General features: G+C 43.8%; 1 protein-coding gene across 4 annotated transcripts; it reads right to left on the reverse strand.

The window, feature by feature from the left end:
- Positions 1-671: 671 nt before the first annotated feature.
- On the reverse strand, positions 672-24,541 carry EIF4EBP2 (eukaryotic translation initiation factor 4E binding protein 2). Of its 4 annotated transcripts, XR_013824173.1 has the most exons (5): positions 24,087-24,541; positions 8,775-8,960; positions 7,145-7,219; positions 4,235-4,276; positions 3,675-3,790 (listed from the first exon to the last, which is right to left on the reverse strand). XR_013824173.1 is itself a non-coding variant. In XM_079899299.1 (4 exons), the coding sequence occupies exons 1-3, from the start codon at positions 24,229-24,231 to the stop codon at positions 7,188-7,190; spliced, it is 363 nt and encodes a 120-aa protein (XP_079755425.1). In that variant the 5' UTR covers positions 24,232-24,541; the 3' UTR covers positions 672-795; positions 7,145-7,187. The 4 variants fall into 4 exon arrangements, 3 of the variants coding, with proteins under 3 accessions (XP_079755425.1, XP_079755424.1, XP_079755423.1); XM_079899299.1 differs by lacking the exons at positions 3,675-3,790; positions 4,235-4,276 and adding an exon at positions 672-795; XM_079899298.1 differs by lacking the exon at positions 3,675-3,790 and having other exon boundaries at positions 4,142-4,276.
- Between the last annotated feature and the right edge of the window lie 768 nt (positions 24,542-25,309).

Raw genomic sequence — 25,309 nt, forward strand, 5'->3', positions numbered from 1 at the left:
TTCATGCTTCTAGGGATCACACAAGCCTGCTCCACTCCCAAACTTGCACATTCTGGGGAAGAGCAGACCCAGTTGACCCACCTCTACTGGTCACACCAACTGAGCTGCAATTGAGCTCTTGACATACCAGCCACTGGGCTAAGTGCTTGCCATGATCCCACCTGAGCCCACAGTCACCCAGGTAAGACCTACTTCTTAACTTAACCCTATTTTAGAGAAGGACACCAAAGGTTACAGAGACTGGGAATCCTGTCGGAGAGAATGTGGCTGCTACTAAGTGGTACAGAAGGAATTCAAGCCTGTCTCACTCCAAAGCCTGTGCTCTAAACCTCTATGCTGTTTTGTTCTGTGGACCTGTTTACATGGTCCACAGGATTCTTGAAAGGACAGGATTCTTGCTCTCAATACTAATATGTGAGCCTCACTGGATTAATAATAGCAAGGAATGTGATGCTCACGCAGCAGAGTCTAGTTTATTTTCAGACATCAGATATGATGGATTTCTAACAAGTGCTCCTGAGAGGCAGAGGCAGCCCTCGTCAGGAAAGCTGTTGTCTGGGCTTCCTCCAGGCTGGTACCTAAAGAAGGGCCTTCTTGGGTACATCCAGCCCCAGCATGTACGTGTTCACCTCCAAGCTCCTTAGGGAAGGGACACATCACCTCCTGGCACATACAGGGCCAGATGGACAAAGTGCTCCGTAAATGTTGAGAGGAACTGACACATGAAGTGGCCAACTGCCTTTGCCCATCTTCCTCACCAGGCAAGATGCCCAAAATGTGTCAACAGGATTTCACCTGAAATTTAAAAAAAAAAAAAAATTAAAAACACCAAGGTGATACTCAAGATCTTTATTGATTCAAGTGTAACAGCAACCGTTGGTGAGAATTTAACTTTCCCCCTAATTTCCAAACACTTGCTGGTTTGGAAGGACAGTTAGAAAAACAAGAAACAAAAACCTGATCACGGAGTCACACAGGACTGCCTCAGGACTGCGTGGTGCCCTCTGTTCTCCATCCACGACAGTGAAATGGACAGGCCGGGTAAGGGGATACCCACATTAAGGGAGACGAAGGGAAGACCAAGGAAAGTACTGGCAGTCTCTGTTTTTCCATTCAGAATGGATGGAACTGGGCCACTGGTGGCACAACGACAGGGAAGAACATTTTTTTTTTTTAATATATATAAAACATTTTAAAGATGCTTAAAATGGACATCCGAAAAACGTGAGTGTCCTCTGGGCTCTCCAAGACACCCTCTTTAAGGTTCGCCCCTGGGTAGCAGAGGGTCTCCTCACCCAGGTGGCAAGAGATGGGCTCCATCTCCAGGCGAAGGAAAGGCACTGGCTCACAGTCCTCAGTGATTGGAACACACACCAGGAGCAGGATGCCTCACCACACAGCTTGCCCCTCATCTCTCGTGTTACTCCCCTACTCTCCTGGTTTCAAGTAAAAATGACCCTTGGCCTGGGCTTGGGTTTTTTGTTTTGTTTTAAAGATTAAGATGGAGACGAAGGGGGTACATTGGGGCAAGAATGGATATTCTGTGCTAGATTCATGCAATCTCAGGTGTTCAGGAATCTGGGGTTTAAGCACCAGCAAGAGCTCCCTTTGGAAATTTCAACGTGGCCAAATGATTATCAAGCACTGCAGCATCTCTCTGCCAGCCTCCCACTCTTAGAAAGGTGGCAGAGAGAGAATTTAAATACCCCAGGAATGTGTTTCATCTCAGTACTATTTTCCATTGGGGATCCAGACAGTATGGTCTGCCAGGGCTGCAGGCAGAGGAAGCAAAGAGAAACCACAGATCATCTGAACAGGGACTTGAAATACTTCTCCTAAATCTAAGCTTTGCCAAAAGGTGTCAACTTCCAGGACCAGCCCAGAGAAAGAAATGTAAATTACAGAGGGTGGGAAAGGTGACAGTAATGACTGTGTCAACCATCCTTAGTCTTCAATCAGACATGTCCGTGAGCAAGCCTCAGGGAAACGCCAATACTCAACTGGAAAAACATGACTAGAACAGGAAACGCCCCTGGGGTATAAGCATTCTAAAGAATTGTGACCCGACTGCCTCAAGATCTGATGTCATCTTTTATCAAAAGCTGGGAGAGAGGTAAAGCGGTGGGGATAGTAATGTGTGGTAACTACGCCCCCTTTCAAAGTCCAGACAGAAATTGCCCTCCCAAGGAAACAACGCTTCTTTTTTGTTTTTTTTGACAATGCTTCTTTAAAACAAATACTACCCCCTCCTAGATATCATGGGCAGCTAAGAGATTGGGTTTCGCAGATTAATAAATAGCTCCCCTTATCATGTAGTCCAGAAACATGATAAGGGGAAGTTTTGACCCAGAGAGAAAAGCACCGGGCCTCCCTTCTGGAGGGGAATGTAAAGGGCTGAGGGCCCAGGCTGCAAGCAGCCAAGATACATGATACCCCTAAGGTCTGACAGACCCAAAGAGCTGGTAACCCAAACAGCAAAAATAAAAGACCACCTATTTTGACTCCACCTCAAAATCAGACGGAAAAAAATTCATTTGAAGGTGCTTTGAAGATGAGTTCATTAATTCTGGAAGAAGTACCTTTTTCTTTCTTTTTTTTTATAGCTGCCTCAGCAGCAATGCTTTTTTATTCAAGCATACTCTAAAGCAAGCAGGGCTATAGATAAAATGCTGGGAAGAGTTGGAGCATAAATCCAAACAAGAATTTGCATCCTTAAGATGCCTGAAATCTCTAAAAACTTGGCACAGGTGCCAGAAACACATAGCAGACATTCACTAAACACGTGTTGAACTGACAAGCTTCATCTAAGTTTTTCTTCAGGGTGAAGACAGCACTGGTTCTCTTTAAGAACCCGTTTCCATCAGGAAGCCCAGGATGACGTGGGCACACAGAGTTAACCTGCAGTGGATTTAAAGAACAATAAAGCACAGACAGACATTTCTAATTCCCAGATGTTCCCTACTTATTGAGAAGTGGCTTCTTGAGTGACAGACCTGGCTCAAGTCTGCTTCAGCTGGTGTAGTTTGTGACAGCAGGTGCCAAGCATCGACTCTGGTGGGGACCTGGCTTCCGGATGCTCTCAGCTATGTCACCCTGAATCAGAACGGTTAGCTTTCCTCAGCCCAGTAACCCAAAATGTAATTCAAGTTTGCTCCCTTTGCTTAACAGCCCTGACTCCAATTAAGTCCATTTGAGTGGCTCAAATAGAAGGATCCAATTCGCTTTGTCAATTCCTGGCTAAAGGAGATACCGAGCAAGCAGTATTGAGTCTTAGATACCAAGCCAAGGACTTACAAAGCAGCAACCTTGGGCTGCTGGCAGTATACGCCAGGCAAATGTATAGATACATTCTCCTGGGAATTGCCATTTCTTGCCTCCCCTCTTAAAACTGGCAGTAGCCATGGGGAGAGAATCCGTTTTTCATCTGTTTGTCGATGCACATCTTAAGAGAACTGTTTTCAGTAACAACACCTCTCTCAGTATATCATCTACTTTAAACCTACCCCCTCTTGTTGACCTGGTTTCATTCTCTATTGGGGGCGAGGTGGTTTTAAAGTACACCCAAAATTCTTTGATACCGCTCCATGCAGTAGGTGGGGTGTAACTCCCCTCCCCTTGAGTGTAGGCTGGCTTAGTGGCTTGCTTCTAAGGAACGGAATAGGAAGGCGTGATGACGTGTGCTTTCGGAGACTGTCATAAAAGGCACTGCAGATTCCTCCTTGCCCTCTTTCTCTGGGATCACTTGCTCAGGGGGAGCCAGCTGCCATGCTGTGAGGACACTCATGCTGCCCTAAAAAGAGATCCACACAGAAAGACACTGAGGCATTTTGCCAACAGCCACAAAGAAAGCTCAGAAGTGGATTCTCAAGCCCCAGGTGACTGCAGACCCCACTAACATCTTGACTGCAACTTCCTATGACCCTGTGCCAGACCCATCATGTGAAGCTGCTTCCCAGGTCCCAACCACAGAAACTGACAGATAATGTTTGCTCTTTTAAGATGTTAAGTTTTGGGGTAATGTGTTAAACAGCAATAGATAACTAACGCAGATGGAGGGACAAAACTCTTGGCTTGGAAGCTAGAAGCCAGCTTCTCTACACTGTGGTCTTGAGAACACAATAGCTATTTCAACAGAATATGAGGAAGTGGTGAACTTAATGCACCACACTACGAAGGAGGTAGAATCATGACAATGCATGTCTCCTGCTGGAATTTGGACAAGGTCATTTCTCACCGACATGGATTGTCCCCAGAAGTACAGAAACATGGTTTTCTCCTAAGAAGAAAAGTACAAATAATCAATAAGATTTTAAGAACCGCCTAAATCAAATGCTACCCTAAGGGGGTTCCCTTTCCAGGAAAAAGCCCAGAGAGATTATTCATTTAGGGCTTCAACTGTGAGATTCCTTCCAAACATACAGGAGTAAACCACCTACTGGATTCTGGCTTGCCCTGAAAATGATTCTATGAGGCATGGCACAAAGGTGTCATCTGTTGGAAGTTCATCTATTGCCTTGTGAAATTATCTTTGAAATGCCGATTTATGGAGGCCAAAGTATCTCTAGTAGCAGTGGCCTCCAGGAAGGAATTGCACCAAGCAGTATGGAGGTCGTTACAGAGATGGCTAAAGGATTGGGAAGCTGCTATATTATACAGCTGACACTCCCAAGAAGTACTAGAAATATGGCCTCTGATTAGGGGGCCACATGCAGCAATTCCTCAAGAGAGCAAACAAGGGGAACATGGCATCTTAAGACTACTCAAGCTGGCATGTTTTAAATTCACTCCCCGTCTCTCAGTGAGGAAGCCGAGTTTTCATGTGCAGCAGTAAAGAGCAAACAAGGGCACGTGCTTCTGCTGACAGCCCGACTACTCGCTGTAGTGGAGTCAGATTCCAGAGGATGCCCAGGCCGGGCCCCGAGGAGGATGAAAGCGTCACTCCCAAAGAATCAAGCTCCCAGGGGACAATGAGGTCCTGAGCAAGCTTCTCATGCAAATTACCAATGCACCTTAAGTTGTTCCAAGAGTATGTAAAGTGAAATTTGGAGTTTAATTAAAATCAAAACAGAGATACATTAAAAAGCAAACAAAAAATACTTTTCCATTCATCAATTTTTGAGACTGAAAGCATCTCCAAAACTGGAGATCCAGCTTATTCCTGAGAGACATCAACCATCACAAAAGGTTTCACTTTTTGAACTCTTCACATTTTGTAGCAGAAAACAGAACAAAGTTCCTCAGACACCCTTCCTTCTTTCTGTCTAAAATGTATTCGCAAACAGGGTCTCTTCATAGTTCAAAAGAAAAACAGCTTTCTATCTTAGCCAACTGGCCTGTTACTCTCACCCTGGGATCTGATCTCTTAATAAGAGGGTTCAGGGCACCAAATCCAACCAGAAATTCCCAGGACACCAGTGGCTATTTTACTTGTCTTTCTATGAGGAGAGTCACTCTCCCAGGATTACTGGGCCAGTCAATAGTCAGGACAACGGGATGGGGAATGAAGCAGCAAAGGGTAAGGGAAAAGAATGAGGTTCCATGAACAACCCAGGGAAGGCAGAAGGGTCCAGTTTCACAATCCACCCACTTACAAACTCCAAACATGCACACCCAAAACTAGAGCGAGAAGGAAAGAGCTCGTAAGGGACGAGGGAAGACGAGGGATGGTGACGTGGAACAGCAGACTCGCCTACGGACAATCCTCACCCTCCTAACACTGGAAGATGTGTAATTAAAAAGTTGCTGTTCAAAATTGTACTGAAAACATATCTAAAAATAGGTCTGTACTCATCTTAAAAATAAAAGGTCACTCCTCAGTTAAGAGGAGTGACAGATATTATCAGATACCGACACTTGAGGTATCCCGGATGTACATTTGAAAAATGGCCTGGCAGAGATAAGGGAGGGAAGGAAGGAAGGAGGGAGGGAGGGAGTGAAAGACGGGGAAATTCAGAGTACCATGGGAAAGATAGAAAAGCGGAAGGAACGCATTTTTAAGCCCATGCTTATCTATCTCAGCAGCCAAACAAAGCAGGTCCACAGAGGAAAGAAGTTCAGCTCTTTTCTAAGAGCGTTTCTGAAAGTCAACTTCAAACTCAAAAATCACAGACAACAAGTAGCACAATGCTCACTGGACTGAAAAACAAGGACTACTGAGCCTGGGTACTCAAACAGTTCAATGTCTTCCGAGGTCATTCCTGGGTATCATCCTGTAGAGGACTATTGGGTTGGCCAAAAAGTTCGATCTGGTTTTTCTGTAACATCTTATGGAAAAACCAGAACGAACTTTTTGGTCAACCCAATACATCGGGCCTTATCCAAAGAGCCTCCGGGACCTGCTCTGGGAGCAGGAGAAATCACGTGGATAGCTCAGAGTACAAAAGGATTGCAAGCAACAAGATGCAAGCAGGGAGGGGTGGGAAAAGGGGAGGAAAAAGAACAACTGGTGACCGAAGACCCCCTTCCGATGTAGAGTTAAGAAATGTTTGCACAATTGTGATAAGTAAACAAATGGGAAGATGAACTATAGTACTAAAGACAGAAGACATTCCTCCCAGAGGAAGGAGGGGAAGTGGACCTCAAAACAGTGCCCCAGGGTAATGCTACCAGAGATGTACAAACAGCGTTCTGTCCCCCAAGGACAAACACCTCAAGGTAAAAGAGAAAGCAGCTCTCTTCCTGTTTACTATTTCCATCCGAGGGTTTTCAAGACCCCAAACTCAGACTTTTGCAGCACTGAAACATGAGCGAGACAGGGAGGAGAGACAGAGGGTAAGAACAGGAATGATGCTGAACCTATCAAACCTCCATATCACTTCCCCAGACTTCCCAGCCAGCCAATTATTGGTAGGTTGATATTTGATTTGGGATTAAAAAAAAATGGGGGGAAGGGGGAACCAGAGGTTAACTGTTTTCGTCTGTGGGCTGCTTAGTTCTACAGAAATATGCGAAGGGCCTTCAATCTAACTGTCTAACTGGGAAGGGGAACAGGAAATAGGGAGAAGAAATAGTCAGATGCAGCTCATCTTTGCATCCTTTGGCACCCGGAGAAGGAGCAGGGGAGCAGGAGACTGCAGCAGGGATTGCTGGTACTGCCTCTTCTGTCTCTGCATTGTTGATCATATTGGCCAAATCAGGTACACACATGTCTCAGTGTTGCCGCTTTTCTTCTGATCCTCGCAGGACAGTCAGATGTCCATCTCAAACTGAGCATCATCTCCTGGTTAGAATGAAGAACAGGAAAAGTTAAGCATGAAGAGGTAAAGAAAAACAGTCTTAACTATAATTCCCTTTGCACAAAGGTCAAAAAGGAATTCAAACTGTCCCATTCCCTGCAGCCTTGAAACAACTATTCTGCTTTGCTTTGGCTAGTCTTTTTAATCTGGGGGAAAAACAAGAATGGCAGTCAAATCACCCACAGGGAGGAGCAATTGGGGGAAAGGATACAAGTGAAAACTTTCTGAGTGTCCCTTTGTCCAGAGGTTGACCAAACGGGAGCTCCTGGGGAGCACCTGGCCATCTATCAAGTCAGCACATTCTTCTGGAGGCTCTGAACTTTGGCCTTGCTCTGAATCGACACTTTGTCCATTAAAAACTCATTTGGAATTTGAGGAGGCAGAATGCTGGCTCGTGTAAAAGGGTCATGGAGTGCAATCCAAGGTGTACTTCAGGAGCTGGCCATTTCCACAGACACAGAGAGGACTCATTAATAAACGTGTGTGTGTGAGTATGGGGGAGTATTTACTGAAATATTATAGGCAGTCCTGGAAAACGGGGTGAAAAACCATACTGCTTTTCCCTACACCAGGGGTCCCCAACCCCCCAGCCACGGACTGGTACTGTGGGCAAGAAGCTTCATCTCTATTTACAGCCGCTCCCCATTGCTCGCATTACCGCCTGAGCTCTGCCTCCTGTCAGATCAGCTGCAGCATTAGATTCTCACAGGAGTGTGAACCCTACTGTGAACTGCGCATGCGAGGAATCTAGGTTGCGCGCTCCTTATTAGAATCTAATGCCTGAAGATCTGAGGTGGAGCTGAGGCAGTGATGCTAGCACTGGAGAGCGGCTGCAAATACAGATTATCATTAGCAGAGAGGTCTGACTGCACAGAGACCATAATAAATCAACTGCTTGCAGACTCATATCAAAACCCTATCAGTGAGGGGCAAGTGAAAACGAGCTCAGGGCTCCCACTGATTCTGCATTATGATTGAGTTGTATAATTATTTCATTACATATTACAGTGTAATAATAATAGAAATAAAGCGCACAATAAATGTAATGCACTTGAATCATCCCAAAACCATCCCAGTCCATGGAAAAATCGTCTTCCACAAAACTGGTCCCTGGTGCCAAAAAGGTTGGGGACCGCTGCTCTACACCACAAAAATGACGTTCTTCTTGTAAGAAGCAAGGTCTGTTTCTTGAGGGTGATGGAAATGGGAGCTATTAAATTGTTTTGTTTCTCTGTGTGTGTGTTACCCTTAGTCCAACAAAGCCCAGGTTCAAGGAGTCCTCTTTGGGATTTACCATTCCCTGATTTTGGATTCTTCCTCACCCCCCAACCCCCACCTATATTAGATCCGGTTATGGTTTAGAACTCAGGGTTTTCAGAACAATTCAATAAGCCTTGGTGAGGGGAGTGTGGGGAACCTTAGAGACATATGACTGAATATTAGTTATAAGTGAAGCATCAACATTTTTTCAACCCACAGCAGACTGACATTTGAATCCCAGGGCTACCCTCTTGGTCCCTAATACCAGCATTCTCTTACCAACTGCATGCTTCCTGTCATGATTGTTCAAGTTGTTCAAATTGTTTACTTCTATTTTGGAGTCTTCAATTAAGGTGCCGGGGCTGGTGACTCCTGGGATATTGGGCAGGTGGCAGGGCGGGGTCTGAGCCATGGGAGAGTTGCGACGATCCAACAGAAACTTTCGATCATAAATGATTCGAGTTCCTGGAAAACAGGGTTTAAAGAAGACAGAAGTTTTGTATCCTGTTTCAAATACAATTTTAGGACAAGGAAAGTAGAAATTTACCTTCACTTTCCTTGCTTTGAAAAATAAGAACTTAGTAACAATTCAAAAAGGCAGGACTTCCCTGGTGGCGCACTGGTTAAGAATCTGCCTGCCAATGCAGGGGACACAGGTTCGATCCCAGGTCCAGGAAGATCCCACATGCCGCGGAGCAACTAAGCCTGTGCACCACAACTACTGAGCCTGCGAGCCACAACTGCTGAGCCTATGTGCTGCAACTACTGAAGCCCGCTTACTCTAGGACCCATGTGCCGCAACTACTGAGCCCACGTGCCACTACTGAAGCCCGCACACCTAGAGCCCGTGCTCTGCAACAAGAGAAGCCACTGCAAATGAGAAGCGCACGCACCACAACGAAGAGTAGCCCCTGCTCGCCACAACTAGAGTAAAGCCCGCATGCAGCAACGAAGACCCAATGCAGCCAAAGAAAACAAACAAACAAACAAAAAGGTAGCTGAAATTATGAGGAATGAATCATTCTGGAAAGCAGAAAACTTAGTTCAATTTTCGAAAAATGAATAATTTGAACTATTTTGGATGGAAATTTTTCTAATACAGATTTTAAAACTTTTTACCACCTTAAACTGAAAACCAACCCTTTCTTGATGAATCCGGTTGATTATTATGAAACTCATTTATTATACTATGTTGTGACATAGGAAGTCTCAGGGCCTATTCAGTTGGTGCTCTGTATTTTCCTTATACTGAATAGGATTCAGATAGCCAGGTTGTGCTTATGGCCCTCCCCACCATGGTTTCCTTGTCTCCTCCCTCACTGTTTGGCTAAGAACCATCTTTTGTCCATGTCTTAGTTTGGTTGCCCTAACCAAATACCACATTTTGGGTGTGTTACACAGAAATGTATTTCCTTACAGTTCTTTCTCATTGTGTCCTGCCACGGGGGAGAGGGGAGCAAGCTCTCTGGTGTCTCTTTTGGGACACTAATCCTATTGTGAGAGCCCCACCCTCAGGACTTCATCTAAACCTAATTACCTCCCAAGGCCCTATCTCTAAATATCATCACATTGTGGGGGTCAGTGCTTCAATATATGAATGGGGGGGAGCACAATTCAGTCTACAGTACACCCTTTACACCCATTCTAACTTGATACATCTACTCTGTTGGGTTTGGAAACTGGTGATCTGCTTATTTTAACACTATGTAAAATACGAGCAAGGAGGCTGGGAAGGCGCCTGATGGTTTTCCAATGAACAAAGGGAAGGAGCTTTAGTGGATGGATTTTGTTGTGTCACCTCCACTTTTGTCCATGGCTAGGTTTCAGAAGGGTGAGATTTCACCGTGAGATGTTCTTACTAATATTCACGTTGCAAGTCGGAACAAGATTATTCTCACTTCTGTAGTACACTAAGCTTGGAAACTGAGGTGAGGTGGTGAAAAAAAAGCACAGGATAAAAGCAAGCTTTCTATTTCTAAATTATATATTAACAACAACATAAACATTAAAGAATTATAATTGAACCAAGTAGGAAATAAGTAGTAGAAATTCTACCTAAATGTGTCAGATATAAGAGAAACTTTGAAGAATTCCTGTGACTTTGCAGGGGCAATAAAATACATTTTTTAACTTCTTTGGGATATAATTCATGTACAATTCATTCAAAGTGTATAATTCAATAGTTTTTAGTATATTCATAGAATTGTGCAATCATCACCACAATCTTTTTTTTTTTTTTTGGCTGTGCCATGAGGCTTTCAGGATCTTAGTTCCCCGACCAGGAATTGAACCTGGGCCACAGCAGTGAAAGCGCCGGGTCCTAACCACTGGACCCCCAGGGAATTCCCATCACAAACTATTTTAGAACACTGTCATCATCCCCAAGATAACCCATATACATTTAGCAGTCCCTCCCCACGTTTTGCCAACCTCTCCAGCCTAGGCAACCACTGATCTGTTTTCTGTCTCTATAGATTTGCCTATTCTAGACATTTCATAAAATACAATCAAGCAATATGTGTCCGTTTGTGACTGCTTCTGTCACTTGCAGGTTTTTAAGATTCATTCACGTTTAGCATTTATCAGTACAGTTGACCCTTGAACAATGCAAGTTTGAACTGTTTTTCAACAGGAAGTATTGCAGTACTATATGGTCAGTGTTGGTTGACTCCATGGAGGAAGAGAGCCAACTACAGGTTACACTTGGATTAACCCCCACGTTGTTCAAGGATCAACTGCACTTAATTTCTTTGTATTGCCAAATAATATTCCATTGTATGTATAAATCACATTTTATCAATTAACCAGCTGATGGACATCTGGGTTGTTTCCACTTTGAATAATGCTGCTATAAACATTCACGTAGGGAGTTCCCTGGGGGCGCAGCGGTTAAGAATCCTGCCAATGCAGGGGACACGGGTTCGAGCCTTGGTCGGGGAAGACCCCACACGCCGTGGAGCAATTAAGCCCGTGCGCCACAACTACTGAGCCACGCACGTAGAGCCCGTGCTCCACAACGAGAAGCCACCGCAATGAGAAGCCCGTGCACCACAATGAAAAGTAGCCCCCGCTCGACGCAACTAGAGAAAGCCCGCGCGCAGCAATGAAGACCCAATGCAGCCAAAAATTAATTAATTAAAAAAAAAAATCAATTGGCCGTAATTGTGAGGGTTTATTTCTGGACTTCCACTGATCTATGTGTATCCTTATGGCAGTAATACACGGTCTTGATTTGTAACAACTTCTGCAATCAGGAAGTGTGAGTCTTCTAACTTTTTCTTTTTCAAGATTGCTTGGGCTATTTTAGGTCTCTTAAAGATCCATATATGAATTTTAGAGTCAGCCTGTCAACTTCGGCAAAGAAGCCAGCTGGGATTTTGATGGGGATTGTGCTGAATATACAGATAAATTTGGGGAGTAGTGCCATCTTAACAACATTAAATCTTCTGATTCATGAACATGGATTGTCTATTTATATAGGTCTTCTTTCTTTCAACAATGTTATCTAGTTTCCACAGTATATGTTTTGTGCTTTTTTTGTTAAATTTATACCTATGTATTTTATCATTTTTATGCTATTTTAAATGGAATTATTTTATTTCATTTTTGGATTGTTTATTGAAAGTATACAGAAACACAATTGGCTTTTGTATACTAATCTTGTTTCTTTCAGCCTTACTAATAAACTCACTTGTTTTAATAGTTTAGTGGATTTTTAAGATACATTTGGTTTCAAATGCACACAAAATAAACAATTCAGAAGAGAAGACACCCTGAAGAACTAGGATCTTAACTGATGCTGTTAATGTTCTTAAATATGGCCAGGGAAAATATGGGTACAAAACCACGGTATTTTAAGTGTTTGAATTTTAGATCACTGCAAGCTGAAAAAATTAACTGTAGCAGATACAGAGCAAAAAAAAGGGAATTAACATGTGACTAAGGATTCTGTGGTGTAACTGAAAAGCATTTGACATTCAAAAACCAAAACTATTAAAAGAAAAACATTAAGACCTGACTATGAATAAAATGCCAGGGGAAAAAACCCTTTATATTTCCTTTTTTAGATATTGTGTTTACTGTGAAATTATATGAATTCCAAGACAATTAAAAACCTAATATTCAGGGTCTCTTATACATGTGCATAGACACATTTTCTGAAGCAAGAACTTCCAATAATTCAAATTTCGACTGCCGGCCACATTTATGTCAGCCCAATTCAACATCAACCAATGCATCCACAACTAACTAGAGAAAAGTTAACCATAAATTCCTAAAGAAGGTTAAAAAAATCCATAGCTTGCATATAACACAATATTAAAATGGAGCATGATTTTAATAAATTGATGGAGTGTTAGAAAAAGAATCTATTTGACATTGACAGTGGAAACTTTTTCTGTCCAGTGAGTGTTCCATTTCCTTTTCTATGAAAATCATCATACTCCTTGGTTTTATATTGAAAAGTTACAAAATTCATAGTATCGTATATGCTATTTATTGACTTTCAATGTTTACAATCAAACCATAATAAAAGTGAATTATCATAGTTAAGGAAGAGTATGTAAATATTACAGACCTTGATATTGTAAAAAATAATGGAAAGGCAGACCTACCAGGGAAGTAGAGGCAGGACAGGTAGATAGTATAATCTCATATGGTGGAGAGTTAAAACTATCAGATTGAAACACAAGAGGTTTAACTATAGTATTTACAGTTTTAAAGGTAACTACCCAGAAGAACCCAAAACAATAAAACAATCTACAAAAATTGGTAAATGGAGAGAGGAGGGAAAATGAGAGGATAGAAAGTAATGAAAGTGTCCTATATGCCTCATTTTCATAATAGGGAGTCAACAGTATCATCCAATGTTAAGAAATCAAGAAATTGTGGTATACGTATATTATTTACAGTAACAGTGGTGTAACCAATAAAATCACTATAAACAGAAACTGTTAAAAGCAGTAGTCTCTTAGCATTTCTGCATTTTATGTGCTTCTGTTCAATTTTTCTTTTTCTATTTTGTTTTTAACACTTGCATATATTACTTTAGTCTTCATGTTTGGATTTCAAAACAAATAGGAATCTTTAGCTCTAGGTCAACATTAGATATCTATAAACATTCTTCATCCCTTGGTGACCACTTTTTCGGATAAATCTAATACCCTGACCCAGCATTTTCTAAATGCTACATTCCTAGGAAAACATGAGAGTAAAACTGAGTCCCTTTGATGGAGAACAGAGAGGAGGGAAAAAAAGGCTCTATCTTTTGATCTAAAAACTAGTGATTTTCAAATGGCAGGGAACAAGACGGTGAATGAAGAAGGCCCAAAATTATGCTTGTGAAGATGGTTAGTACACAAACAAGGTCATTCAAGCCTAAGGGCCTCTTTCAAGACCAAGTAGCTTAGTTTAAATGATAATTAATGCATATATTAAGCTATATACACCCAAGAAACTGTATAACCTGAAATAAAACCACCTAGACAAAGTCCACTGTAACATGGTTAACTGACAGGGTAGTAGTTACTTTACTTTTGCAGGGTCCTGACCATAAAACTGTTTTTAACTAAGGCTGCTTCCAGAATTAGAATTAAGCATCCACTCATGCAAATAGACACTTCAGAAAAAGAAACAATAAGTAACTTGCCCAAATTGAAAAGCTTGAATAGCTGGTGACAAAACCCTCCAAGAAGGCTGAGATGAACCTACACCCTCCTAACAATATCCTAGGCAAGAAGGGAGAGTGTAGGGTCAAATAGGGCTTCCCGCAGGGGACTTTAGCCATCAAAGAGGAAAATCTTTCTCAGAAAAGCGTTAGTGGTCTTCCCGCTTACAATCCTTAGGCCAGAACTGGGTCAGATGCCCGCCAGCCCAGACACTGGGGAAGCCACAGAGTAGTCAGGGTGCATCTTCTGGGACTTGGCACACTACCACTTTAAAAAAATGAGGGAATGTAGGGTAGCATGGAAAAAGAGTGAACGGCTGTTGGGCTGGAAACCAATAGAGTCAGTCACGTCACGTCTGTATTTAATATTTACCTAAATTTAAATCCTCATCTTCCACAGTAGGAAACTGTTAATATCTAAAACTGAGAAATAGCATTAAATCATGTTATTCAGAAATCCAGAGGTAAACGCTAGAAGAAATGGCTGGAAGAGTTTAAAATGGTTTCTCTGGGGAGTGGAACTGGAGATGAGATGGGGCATGAGAATGTTGCTTTTTGTTATTAGCCTAATACTATATGACTTTTAAACTTTATTTTCATGGTTACAAAAAATAAATGTAAAAGAAAAATAAAAGGATGATTGCATGAATACTGAAGGCATTTTGCTAAGTCAAACAAGTCAGTCACAAAAGACAAATATTTTATGACCCCACGAGTATGAGGGACCTGGACTAGTCAAATTCATAGAGACAGAACATAGAACGATGGTTGCCAGTGGCTGGAGGTGGGCAGGTAATGGGGAGTTATTGTTTAATGGGTGTGAAGTTTCAGTTTGGGAAGATGAAAGAAGTCCTAGAGATGGATGGTGGTGATGGTTGCACAACAATGTGAATGTACTTAATCATGGAACGGTACCTTAAAAATGGTTAAAATGGTCAATTTTATGTTATGTATATTTTCCAATAAGAAATATATATGATTTCAGACTTCTAGCCTCCAGAAATGTAACAGAATAAATTTGTTGCTTAAAGAACCCCCCACCATCAAATTTTTTTTTAAGACCAAGAGAAAGTGTTAAAAAAAAAAAGCAAACCCCATTATAAGGTATCGGGGAAAAAAATCACTCAAAAATAATTTGCAAATATACATACATACATAACAGACTGACACTAAAGCCATGAGGAAGAAGGTATCCTTCAAATCTAGAAATGAAAACAACAACATCAACAACAAAACACTTGGCAAGTAACCTCAGTATTCCATTAGAAATTCCTGACATTCTCCATCTATGCCTCATGTAAGGGCCCACCAAGAGATCAGAAACAGATACAAGATGAACAAGCAGCAAGTGTTTCCAATACACTCAGAAAGGTAGTCTGCCGCTTTCCCTCTTTCCTCCCAAGCCCGTCTCCCCCAATAATAAGGGAAAATAAGAAGTGAAAATACAGAAAGGACTTACAAATACAGTGGTTTTCTTTGCTTTTTATTATTCCAGCTTAAGAGGGTGATTAACAAGGCCTGTGTTTGATTGACTGTGTTAGAGAACATTCTTCAATGAACTACAGTTTTAAACATCTGTTCTTCATGGAGGCTCTGGATGAAAGGAGAGACTCCTAAAAGCTCTATGCCAGATAACCCAGAGGAGGCTAAAAGCTGCCTAACCCAGTATCCTCCAGGGAAGTTGATGGTGGCCAAACCACATTTACTGTGTACAACCAGCAAATCCCTAAAATGCTAATAAAACCATGAGAGGGACAATTTTTACATCAAAAAAAGGCACAATTGGAGCCAGAGTGTATTATAACTTAGTATGGCTAAATAATTATGGCAAACGGAAGACTTCCAAGGTTTGTGAAAAGCCAATCCTTATGGTCCTTTGATTAACTCCAATAAAGATTTCCAAGATATTAATGTCAAAGGATGGCTCCCTGCCCAATCACGTAGGACACTGCCATAGCAGAACACAAACCTAGGCTGAAAGGGAAGTTGATAATGACCATCTTCCTATGCAGAAGGTCCAGCGCTTAGAAGAGGCTTTAGACAGCATCTGGCAGAAGGCTGTCATTTTACAGATGGAGAAACTAGCATCCAAAGAAAGATCACACAGTGACACAGGAGCCAGGAGACCGACACAAATAAGCAAGGTACTCTAAGCAAATCGGGCTCTCTTGAGTCTTGGTTGCAAAATGATCTGAAACAAATGACCTTTTTAGTTAGTACCAGGTCCAAAGTGGTATACAAACCACAAACTAATCTCAAATAAATGCCGACTGATTTTAAGTCTATCAAAATGAAGTACACCAAATATGTCCACGTCTGTTTGGGCTTGAACATTCATCTTGAAATAAATTTTCTCAAGAAATGCCTGGCTCTGATTCCAGGAAAATGCTGGTTGGATCTGCCAGACTGTTGACTGCATCCTGGATCAATTCTTTGGATTAGATTTCACAGATGTTGTGGTTCAGCCTCTGTAATGCTAATAATTAATGAGGGTTCGCTCACTGCTTTGGTATGGGGAAAGCACTCAGATTCAAGCCTGGCTTTCATTCCCACTTCTTGTTTTCCTCCCAAGTTCACTCCTCTTGAGCACTTAAAAAATAAAAATAAAAACAATGCATATACACATATCAATGTCTTCTACTTTTACTCATAGTGAGGAACTCATCAATAAAGTTCATAAGAGGCAAAGAAGCCTACTGGAGATCACTGGTCTAGGTCACTTTTTTTCAGTGCTGCTTCTTCATAATGGTTCTAGGAATTTATCAGACCAGAGAGTGGTTTCATTTCAATGTAAAAGCAGCCCCGCTCTAACATAAACATTCTCTGGTAATGAGATGAGCACCTTTCTCAAGCTCAAAGGATTAATTATGACATCTTAAAATGAACCACAAGCCTCTCAAACTTTCTGATAGGTACCTCTTAGAACCTAGAGAGCAATGGTCTATCTTCACCAGTGCTCACTTCTGCTATAAACAGCAGGCCATTTCTAAAAAAATTAAAATTGAATGAGGTATTACACTGATACTAAAACCAGACAAAGATACCACAAGAAAAATACAGACTAATATCCCTTATGAGTATAGATGCAAAAATTCTCAACCATTAGCAAACTGAATTCAGCAACATAGATAAAAAGGATTATATTCCATGACCAAATGGCACTTATCCCATGAATGCAAGGCTGGTTCAACATCTAAAAATAATTAACATAATACATCATACCAATAGAATAAAAAACAAAAATCACATGATCATCCCAATAGATGCAACATACACACACACACACACACACACACACACACGCACGCACGCACGCATTTGACAAAACCCAACACCCTTTCATAATAAAAACATTCAACAGACTAGGAATAAAAGGGAACCTCCTGAATCTGATAGAGTATCTATGAAAAACCACAGCTACCATCTTACCTAACAATGAAAGACTGGAGGTTTTCCCCTAATATTGAGAACAAGTCAAGGGAATCTGTTGTCACTCTCTTGCCATTTTTGCTCAACACTGTACTAAAGGTTCCAGTTCTAGCCAGGGCAATTAGGCAAGAAAAACAAAACAAAATGGGGCACCTAGATTGGTAAGAAAGAAGTAAAACTATCTCTATGCACAGGCAACTGTGATCTTGTATATAGATAATCCCAAGGAATCTATAAGAATTGAATTGTATTTTTCAGTTAATTGATCCTTGCTTGTTAAGGATTTTACTTTTAAAAACTACTCAATGAAATGAACAGCTTCAGTTTGTCGGGGCATTTGTCCTAAGGATCTGAAAGATCATTTATTCAGATATAAACACTCATAAATTTCTGAGCTTCTGGCTTCAAACTGTAGCCTGAGTATCAGGTGAAGAGGTCCTTTAAAAATGAGCCACACATCAGATAGATAGCTGCTGGGTGTTATAACACAGGTTTTAAGGGATCTTTGCAAAACAAAGTTCTGTGATAGACAAATTTGAAAATGGTAGCCTAGGCCTTACCTAATCAATAAGTTGAATGACAGCAAGTTTCAACTGACTTTTGTTTTATTATAAATAGATAAGCAAAAATCTTTTTTTAAAAAAAAAACTTTTGTTTATTTATTTTTGGCTGCATTGTGTCTTCATTGCTGCGCAAGGGCTTTCTCTAGCTGCAGCGAGCAGGGGCTACTCTTTGTCACAGTGTGCGGGCTTCTCATTGTGGTGGCTTCTCTTGTTGCGGAGCACGGGCTCTAGGCACGTGGGCTCAGTAGTTGTGGCTCATGGGCTCTAGAGCACAGGTTCAGTAGTTGTGGCGCATGGGCTTAGCTGCTCCGCAGCATGTGGGATCTTCCTGGATCAGGGCTCGAACCCATGTCTCCTGCAATGGCAGGCGGATTCTTAACCACTGCGCCACCTGGGAAGTCCCGCACATTAATCTGTTCACCGAAACACTTGGGAGCCAAGAAAAAGATCTATCCTTCACCAACAAACTACTGTCCTGCTCAGGCTCTCTTCCTCTCCAACCAGATGAACTAGCTTTCCCACATTAACTTTACCTTGTCTGATCTGCAAATCTTTTTTTTTTCTCATCACAGCCTTTACTTTACTGCTGATTGGCAGTGAAGCATCTCCTACAACGTTATTTACTACTGTAGCTATTTGAGTTCCAAAAATTATTTTGGCTGATTCCATATAAAAATAAAAAACCTTACATTCCTTAGTCATTAGTTATGACATGTCCACACACCAAAATATTTTTTTGTCCATACAAATCCATGAAGCCTGAATATTATTCAAGACAATATCGAAAAATTGAAAGGACTTGACCTGCAAATCTTTACACTGTCTCCAAACCATGCAAGACCCCTCCCATAAAATCATCTTTAAGACTCCAGTCCTCACAAGGTCTTTGCACCAGGGAACAACCCTGGTAGTGCCAATTTACAGACTCATCACGTTCCACCCTTCCCGGTTCACACACAGGCCTCCGGAGAGCAGAAGGGAGTGGTGCACTATCAGCCTGGACGAGCTCTGTCTTCCCTCGTCAGGCTGTGACTGACGTGGAGCAGGCAGAGGCACTCCCCTCCACACATCGCGCTGCTATATGCCTTGCAGCTGAGGGCTGCTGCCTTCCCAGGCTCAGAATTCAGTCCCTCATCAGCAAACATGCACCCAACACAAAACTGAGCTACATCTTCTAGTACATGCTTTGGCAGCTGACGAATATGAGACTACAGCCAAATCTGCTCCGGAATGACAACACATGTTAATTTTTGTTACTCTGAGATAAGTAAATGCCATCTTCCTCTAACACAGGCAAAGTGACTGGACAACTTTCAACATGTTTTTCACACACTTCTCACATGTAATCATGAAGTCCTTTGGTTAATAACTGAAACGAGAGAGCCAAATAAGTACTCTTGCTGGTTCAGAAGTTTTGGCCTAGAATAAACTCAGCCCAAGGTCATTGAATTAGAAATTTTATAACAGTGAGAAACTGGCCTTCCTTCCCCATATCTACACAGAGCTCTATTCATTTCTCCCAAGAAAGGAATCAGATTAACACTCAGGACTCCCCCCAAATACTCTTACTTTATTATGGCTCACTCCAAGTGGATTCTTTTCCCTTCTTCCTGTCTTCTCCTTTATCCCCAGACCCTTCCAATGGCCTTCAGTGAACCAATCAATCACAGCAACTCTCCAGCTGGCAGAGAGGAAGCACAGAGTATGAACAAGATTTCAGACCATCATAGTTAGTTCCCCTCTGGTGCTCTTGTTATGGCAACAGCATACTTTTCCACAGCTGATGAGGATGTTATGCAGGAAAAGAAAGGCAAAAAGAAAGGCTCAAAGAGGTCTCTGTGTTTCTGCTCACTCCCCAGAGCACAACCCTCCCACAGGGAGACAGTTCAGAACTTAAAAAAAATAAGATAACAAAAAGAATCGCATTAGCTAGCATTCCAGAGGTAGAAGAGTCTTTTTAAATGTTTGTAAACCTCCTTTCCTAGGAAAATACACATCTTAAGACAAGAGAGGAAAAAACTGGACTAGGTATCAGGACACTAAATTTGCGACTACCCACTGACATTTATTAGCTGTATGACACTAACAAGTTACTTAATTTCTCTCAGTTACAGAATGAAAGCATTAGGTTCCTTCTTAATGTCACAAAAGTGAAGGAGACTTCAGTAACTTTACCTTTCATTGAGGCCAGAAGCAGCTTCTCAAAGTTAGAAACGAACGTCATTCATCCCCATTCCTCCACAGGCAGATAAAACAAAATAAAATCCAAGGGCATTTTGAATTTACTCAAAAATTTTACTCTTCCTTAATAATGAGAAAATGTACACTTCTAAAAATACGAGAAATACAGCAAGTATGTTTTCACCCAACTCTCATTTTCCAAACCACAGGAATGCAATTTTGAGAAACCTTTTCAAGGGTAAGCTGTATCCTCTGTGGGGAGAGATGGTAAGTTCACTGTGCTGTGAATGTCCTTGCCCAGTCTGATCATTTAGGACATTCAGCACATCAACTGTTATCCTGGAATGCTCTGACATGTGTATGACACTCCAGAAAGTTTCCAGAAGTTTGAGACAGAAAACTCTAATCCCCTTCCTTCCTACTAAATAGATTTTTCAATACAAGCCTTCTATCGCTTTTCTAAATGTTTTCAAGTCTGAAATATATAAGTTAGCACTTGACTCTTTAAAAGTTTTTGTTTTAGAACTAAAAAGCTTTTCCACCCCTAACCCCCACCAAGATTTTAAGACCATTGAGAGCAAAGACTGCATTTCCTACTTTTGTCTGTAGTCCCCTTTTCTGCAAAGCACTTCGCTAGACCCACAAAACTCACTTAAGGTACCTAACCGGATTAATTCAGGTGCCTAGAGGTGACCAAATAACAACCCTGGTTCAGGGAAGGAAAATTACATGAGAGGAGAGAGGGAAATGTAACAAAAGAGATGAACAAACCATCAGAAAATTGGAAATTTTCCAAAGCGGGGGGAAAACTAAATCAGTAAGTACTGAACATCTAGGCAGCACTGAGTTAATTGCTATAAAATAGTGATTAAATCCAATCACAACAGTGCTATATCTTATAAACACATTATGTAAGTCTTTGTGTTAAAAATTTAAAGATGACAATGTGCTCTACCAATAAATATTGGCTCAATATAAGAGATGAGCTAAGATGACAAGTATTTAAAACAGAAATTAAAAACTGTAGAAACCGGGACTTCCCTGGTGGCACAGTGGTTAAGAATCTGCCTGCCGATGCAGGGGACACGGGTTCGTGCCCTGGTCCAGCAAGATCCCACATGCCGCGGAGCGGCTAGGCCCGTGAGCCATGGCTGCCGAGCCTGCTCGTCCAGAGCCTGTGCTCCGCAACGGGAGAGGCCACAACAGTGAGAGGCCCGTGTACCGCAAAAAAAAGAATCCGCCTGTCAATGCAGGGGACACGGGCTCGAGCCCTGATCCAGGAAGATCCCACATGCTGCGGAGCAACTAAGCCCGTGCGCCACAACTACTGAGTCTGTGCTCTAGAGCCCGCACGCCACAACTACTGAAGCCCGTGTGCCTAGAGCCTGTGCTCCGCAGCAAGAGAAGCCACCGCAATGAGAAGCCCGTGCACCGCAACGAAGAGTAGCCCCTGCTCACCGCAACTAGAGAAAGCCTTCCCGCAGCAGCAAAGACCCAACACAGCCAATAAATATATTAATTTAAAAAAAGAAGTGTAGAATCTGGAGACAGGGTCAGTGATATTTGAGAAAGAAGTAGTGTCTATGTACACAGAGAGGCAGGATAAATGAATCAGTATTTCTGGCAGAATCTTTCCAAGCACTGTAGGAACTAATCCAGACTATGAGACAGGCTTCTATCTTTTTTTTTTTTTTGTGGTACGCGGGCCTCTCACTGTTGTGGCCTCTCCCGTTGCGGAGCACAGGCTCCGGACGCGCAGGCTCAGCGGCCATGGCTCACGGGCCCAGCCGCTCTGTGGCATGTGGGATCTTCCCGGACCAGGGCACGAACCCGTGTCCCCTGCATCGGCAGGCGGACTCTCAACCACTTTGCCACCAGGGAAGCCCCAGGCTTCTATCTTTAAAGTACGCCTAAAGACTATACCCTTACTTTAAAAGCATTGTAGCTTGGCTGTCTGAAATATGCCAAAAAGGGTGTCCCTGTGGCTCTTCCTTCAGGGGAATAATGATTAATATACAGCTAAAAGTTTAGTTCCTCCCTCAAAGAAATAATATCTGAGTGCAGTTGCTACTATGACATAAGTTCTGAACTGCTGGAAGCACAGGCATTACGGAATTCACAAAGAATTCTGGAAGAAGTTATAAATCTCTGTCCATCACCTTGGAAAACAGTATCCATTTCCTAAAAGCTGTCAGTTCAAGTTCAAGACAACCCTATCTGGAGCAGATTCTGATCTGCCAAAATCTTTCACGATTAAAAGGCCAGAAGATTTCAGCATGTTCAGGGTCTGGCCTTGAACAGATCAGGTGAGGAGGGAGGTTTCTCCAATGAGGTAAGCCACCTCACTAGAAACTCCACTCCTCTGCAAAGTTATAACGTCCTTAAGCCCAGTTCTCCACACTTATTGATGAACTTCTCCTGCCTGGGTCATTTAAAAGTCTTCCAAGGCAGCCACCCCACCCCTAGAGTGGCCTGGCTGGATTCCTCTGTAGAGCTCTCTCCTAGATTTTTATCCCCTGTTGGCAACGTCTTCTTACTCTACCGCCTTGCTATTGTGCAACCGATTAAAGGATCGCCCAGGCCTAACTGCAGGGGATTGGTTGTAGTACAACTGGTGAGCCCAGCCCACAAGAACGAAGCTAGCAATCTTGCAGACTGCAGGGGCTGCCAGCAAAGTCCCAACCCTCTAGCCAGAGGCCGTCACCAAAAGGCAAAGTTACGAAGTTAAAAATGAAGCACCATTCCCTTCATAATGTCCTTCAAGATCGCAGTCCAGTCTCCTCCCTCTGGAGAAAAGCCCAGTGAGGGGAAAGACAACCTTTGAGCTCCCTTTTCCCGTGACCAATTAATTCAACGCTCTTCACCTCTACCCCACTGTTCTTCCTTGTAAACAGTTTCTGGTCGTACTTTGAAAAGCAGTGTTCAGAAACCCCGCTCTGCATTGCCCCTTCCCCAGGATCAAGCAAGCCCCCCAGCAAGGGTGCCCTGCTTGACAACGCCCTCTTCGATCTACCTCCAAAGGCGGCGCCGCCAAAACTCTACCCTCAAGGCTGCCAGCGCTCTACCCTCAACACTATTACTTGAGCACTATTTTATCACTCCTCCTCCAGCCTGGGGACTCCCCCCACCCGCGGGGCCTGGTCCAGCAAAGTAAACAATGCTGTCAAAGCAGGATAACACTGGGCGAGGCTTCCAAACTCCGCATTCCAGCCTTCTCCTGGTGTTCTAAAAGCAGCTAAACAAGTCATCGCAGCGTCCCAGGAGCGACTTACTCTCCCCAACTTCCTTTCTACAAAGGCCCGGGAGACGGCTCCAAAATCAAGCGTCAATGTGCACAACTACACAATATGTAAGAGGCAGAGGTAATGCGGAGTGAGTGCAGGGCCAAATGTAGACGAATTTGCCCCGGAGCAGGAGGAGAGGGGGCAGAAAACTGGGCAGAGTGCGTAAACCTGCCACGAGGCGGGAACAAGGGCTTTTTTTCGCTACAGGAGAGCCACTTCCCAGAGTGGGCACGCACTGAATCGAGCTGCAGGCGAGAGAGAACGCGAAGTTAAGGTTCCCGAAAGCTGTCTCACGGGGGCTTTGGTGGGGCTGCGGCGGAGCCGGGGTGGCCGGAGCGGCCAGCGTGGACACGCCCTGAGTTAAAGGATCGTGGCGGGAAACTGAGGGGACACCGCGGAGGCTGGCGCGGACGCGCTCGGGAGCCGGCTCCAGGCTCGGGTGAGGGCCGCGCGGGCGGCCGGCGCTCACCTCCCGGCGTGGTGGAGAAGAGCGTCCCCCCGGGCGTGGTGCAATAGTCATGAGGTAGCTGCGCGGCGTCGCTGATGGGCACGGTGCGGGTGGGGATGGCGCGGCTCTGGCTGGGCTGGTGGCCGTTGCCGGCGGACGAGGACATGGCTCTGGACGCGGGCTCTCGGGCTTTGTCCGGCGGGTGGGCAGGCGGGCGGGCGGGCGGCGGCGGCGGCTGGGGGCCCGGGCTGCTTCGGCTGCTCCGGCGGGCGGAAGGGCGGGCGGGGCTCGGCGCGCTCCGCTCGCTCCTCGCTCGCTTCCTCTCGTTCCCTTGTCCCGCTCCGCTCCCGCCGCCGCCCTCTCAGCCGCCGCCGCCGCCGCCGCCCGTTCCTCCGGCCTCCGCCAGCAGCCTCAGCAGCAGCAGTAGCAGCAGCAGCAGCAGCGGCAGCAGCGGCAGCAGCGGCGACGACGACGACGACCGGAAGCGGGCGAAGGCGGGAGCCAGAGAGAGCTCGGGGTAGCTGGTCGGCCGGATGTGACGTTACGAGGGGCGGGTGCTGTGCGACGAGGCGGGGCTGCTGATGGGCGGGGGCTTAAGCCCTGAGGGCTGGGCGCGAGTCGGGCAGAACCTATGCCAAGTGTTTGTCAGCAGCGCGTCGGTGGGCACGGAAAACTTGCGTGTTTTTTGTTTGTTTTTTGCGGTACGCGGGCCTCTCACTGCTGTGGCCTCTCGCGTTGCAGAGCACAGGCTCAGCGGCCATGGCTCACGGGCCCAGCCGCTCCGTGGCATGTGGGATCTTCCCGGAATGAGGCACGAACCCGTGTCCCTTGCATCGGCAGGCGGACTCTCAACCACTGCGCGGCCAGGGAAGCCCGCGTGTTGTTTTTTTTTTTAATTGTCAATCAACACTACTTTCCTTGAGCCGACTTCTGTTTCCTAAACCATCTAAACAAAAGTGTTATTTTACTTTTAATTGCTCAATATTAAAATAAGCAATGCATGCATTTATTAAAAAACATAGCAGAAAGGTTTACGATGCCACCTTTCCCAGTTTCCCAATTCCCCTTTCGAGGGTGAACCACTGGGACGAGCTTATTGTGTATTCTTCCACAGACAGTCCTTATATACAGACATAATGCAACATATAAACATTAAGAAAATAAATTAATAGCTGCCCATGTCACATGAGTGAGTATTGTGTTAGAGATAAAAGAAACTGAAGCACAGGGGAAGGTTAAGACCA

The sequence above is a fragment of the Stenella coeruleoalba genome (genome assembly GCF_951394435.1).
Source record: "Stenella coeruleoalba genome assembly, chromosome: 16".
Lineage (NCBI taxonomy): Eukaryota > Metazoa > Chordata > Mammalia > Artiodactyla > Delphinidae > Stenella > Stenella coeruleoalba.

Excerpts from the sequence above, each read along its gene's own strand:
- EIF4EBP2 (XM_079899299.1), bottom strand. The coding sequence starts at position 24,231 with ATGTCCTCGTCCGCCGGCAACGGCCACCAGCCCAGCCAGAGCCGCGCC. Across the intron at positions 8,961-24,086 it reads CTTCTCCACCACGCCGGGAG|GAACTCGAATCATTTATGAT; the intron begins GTGAGCGCCGGC and ends CCTGTTTTCCAG. Across the intron at positions 7,220-8,774 it reads TGACAGGAAGCATGCAGTTG|GAGATGATGCTCAGTTTGAG; the intron begins GTAAGAGAATGC and ends CATTCTAACCAG.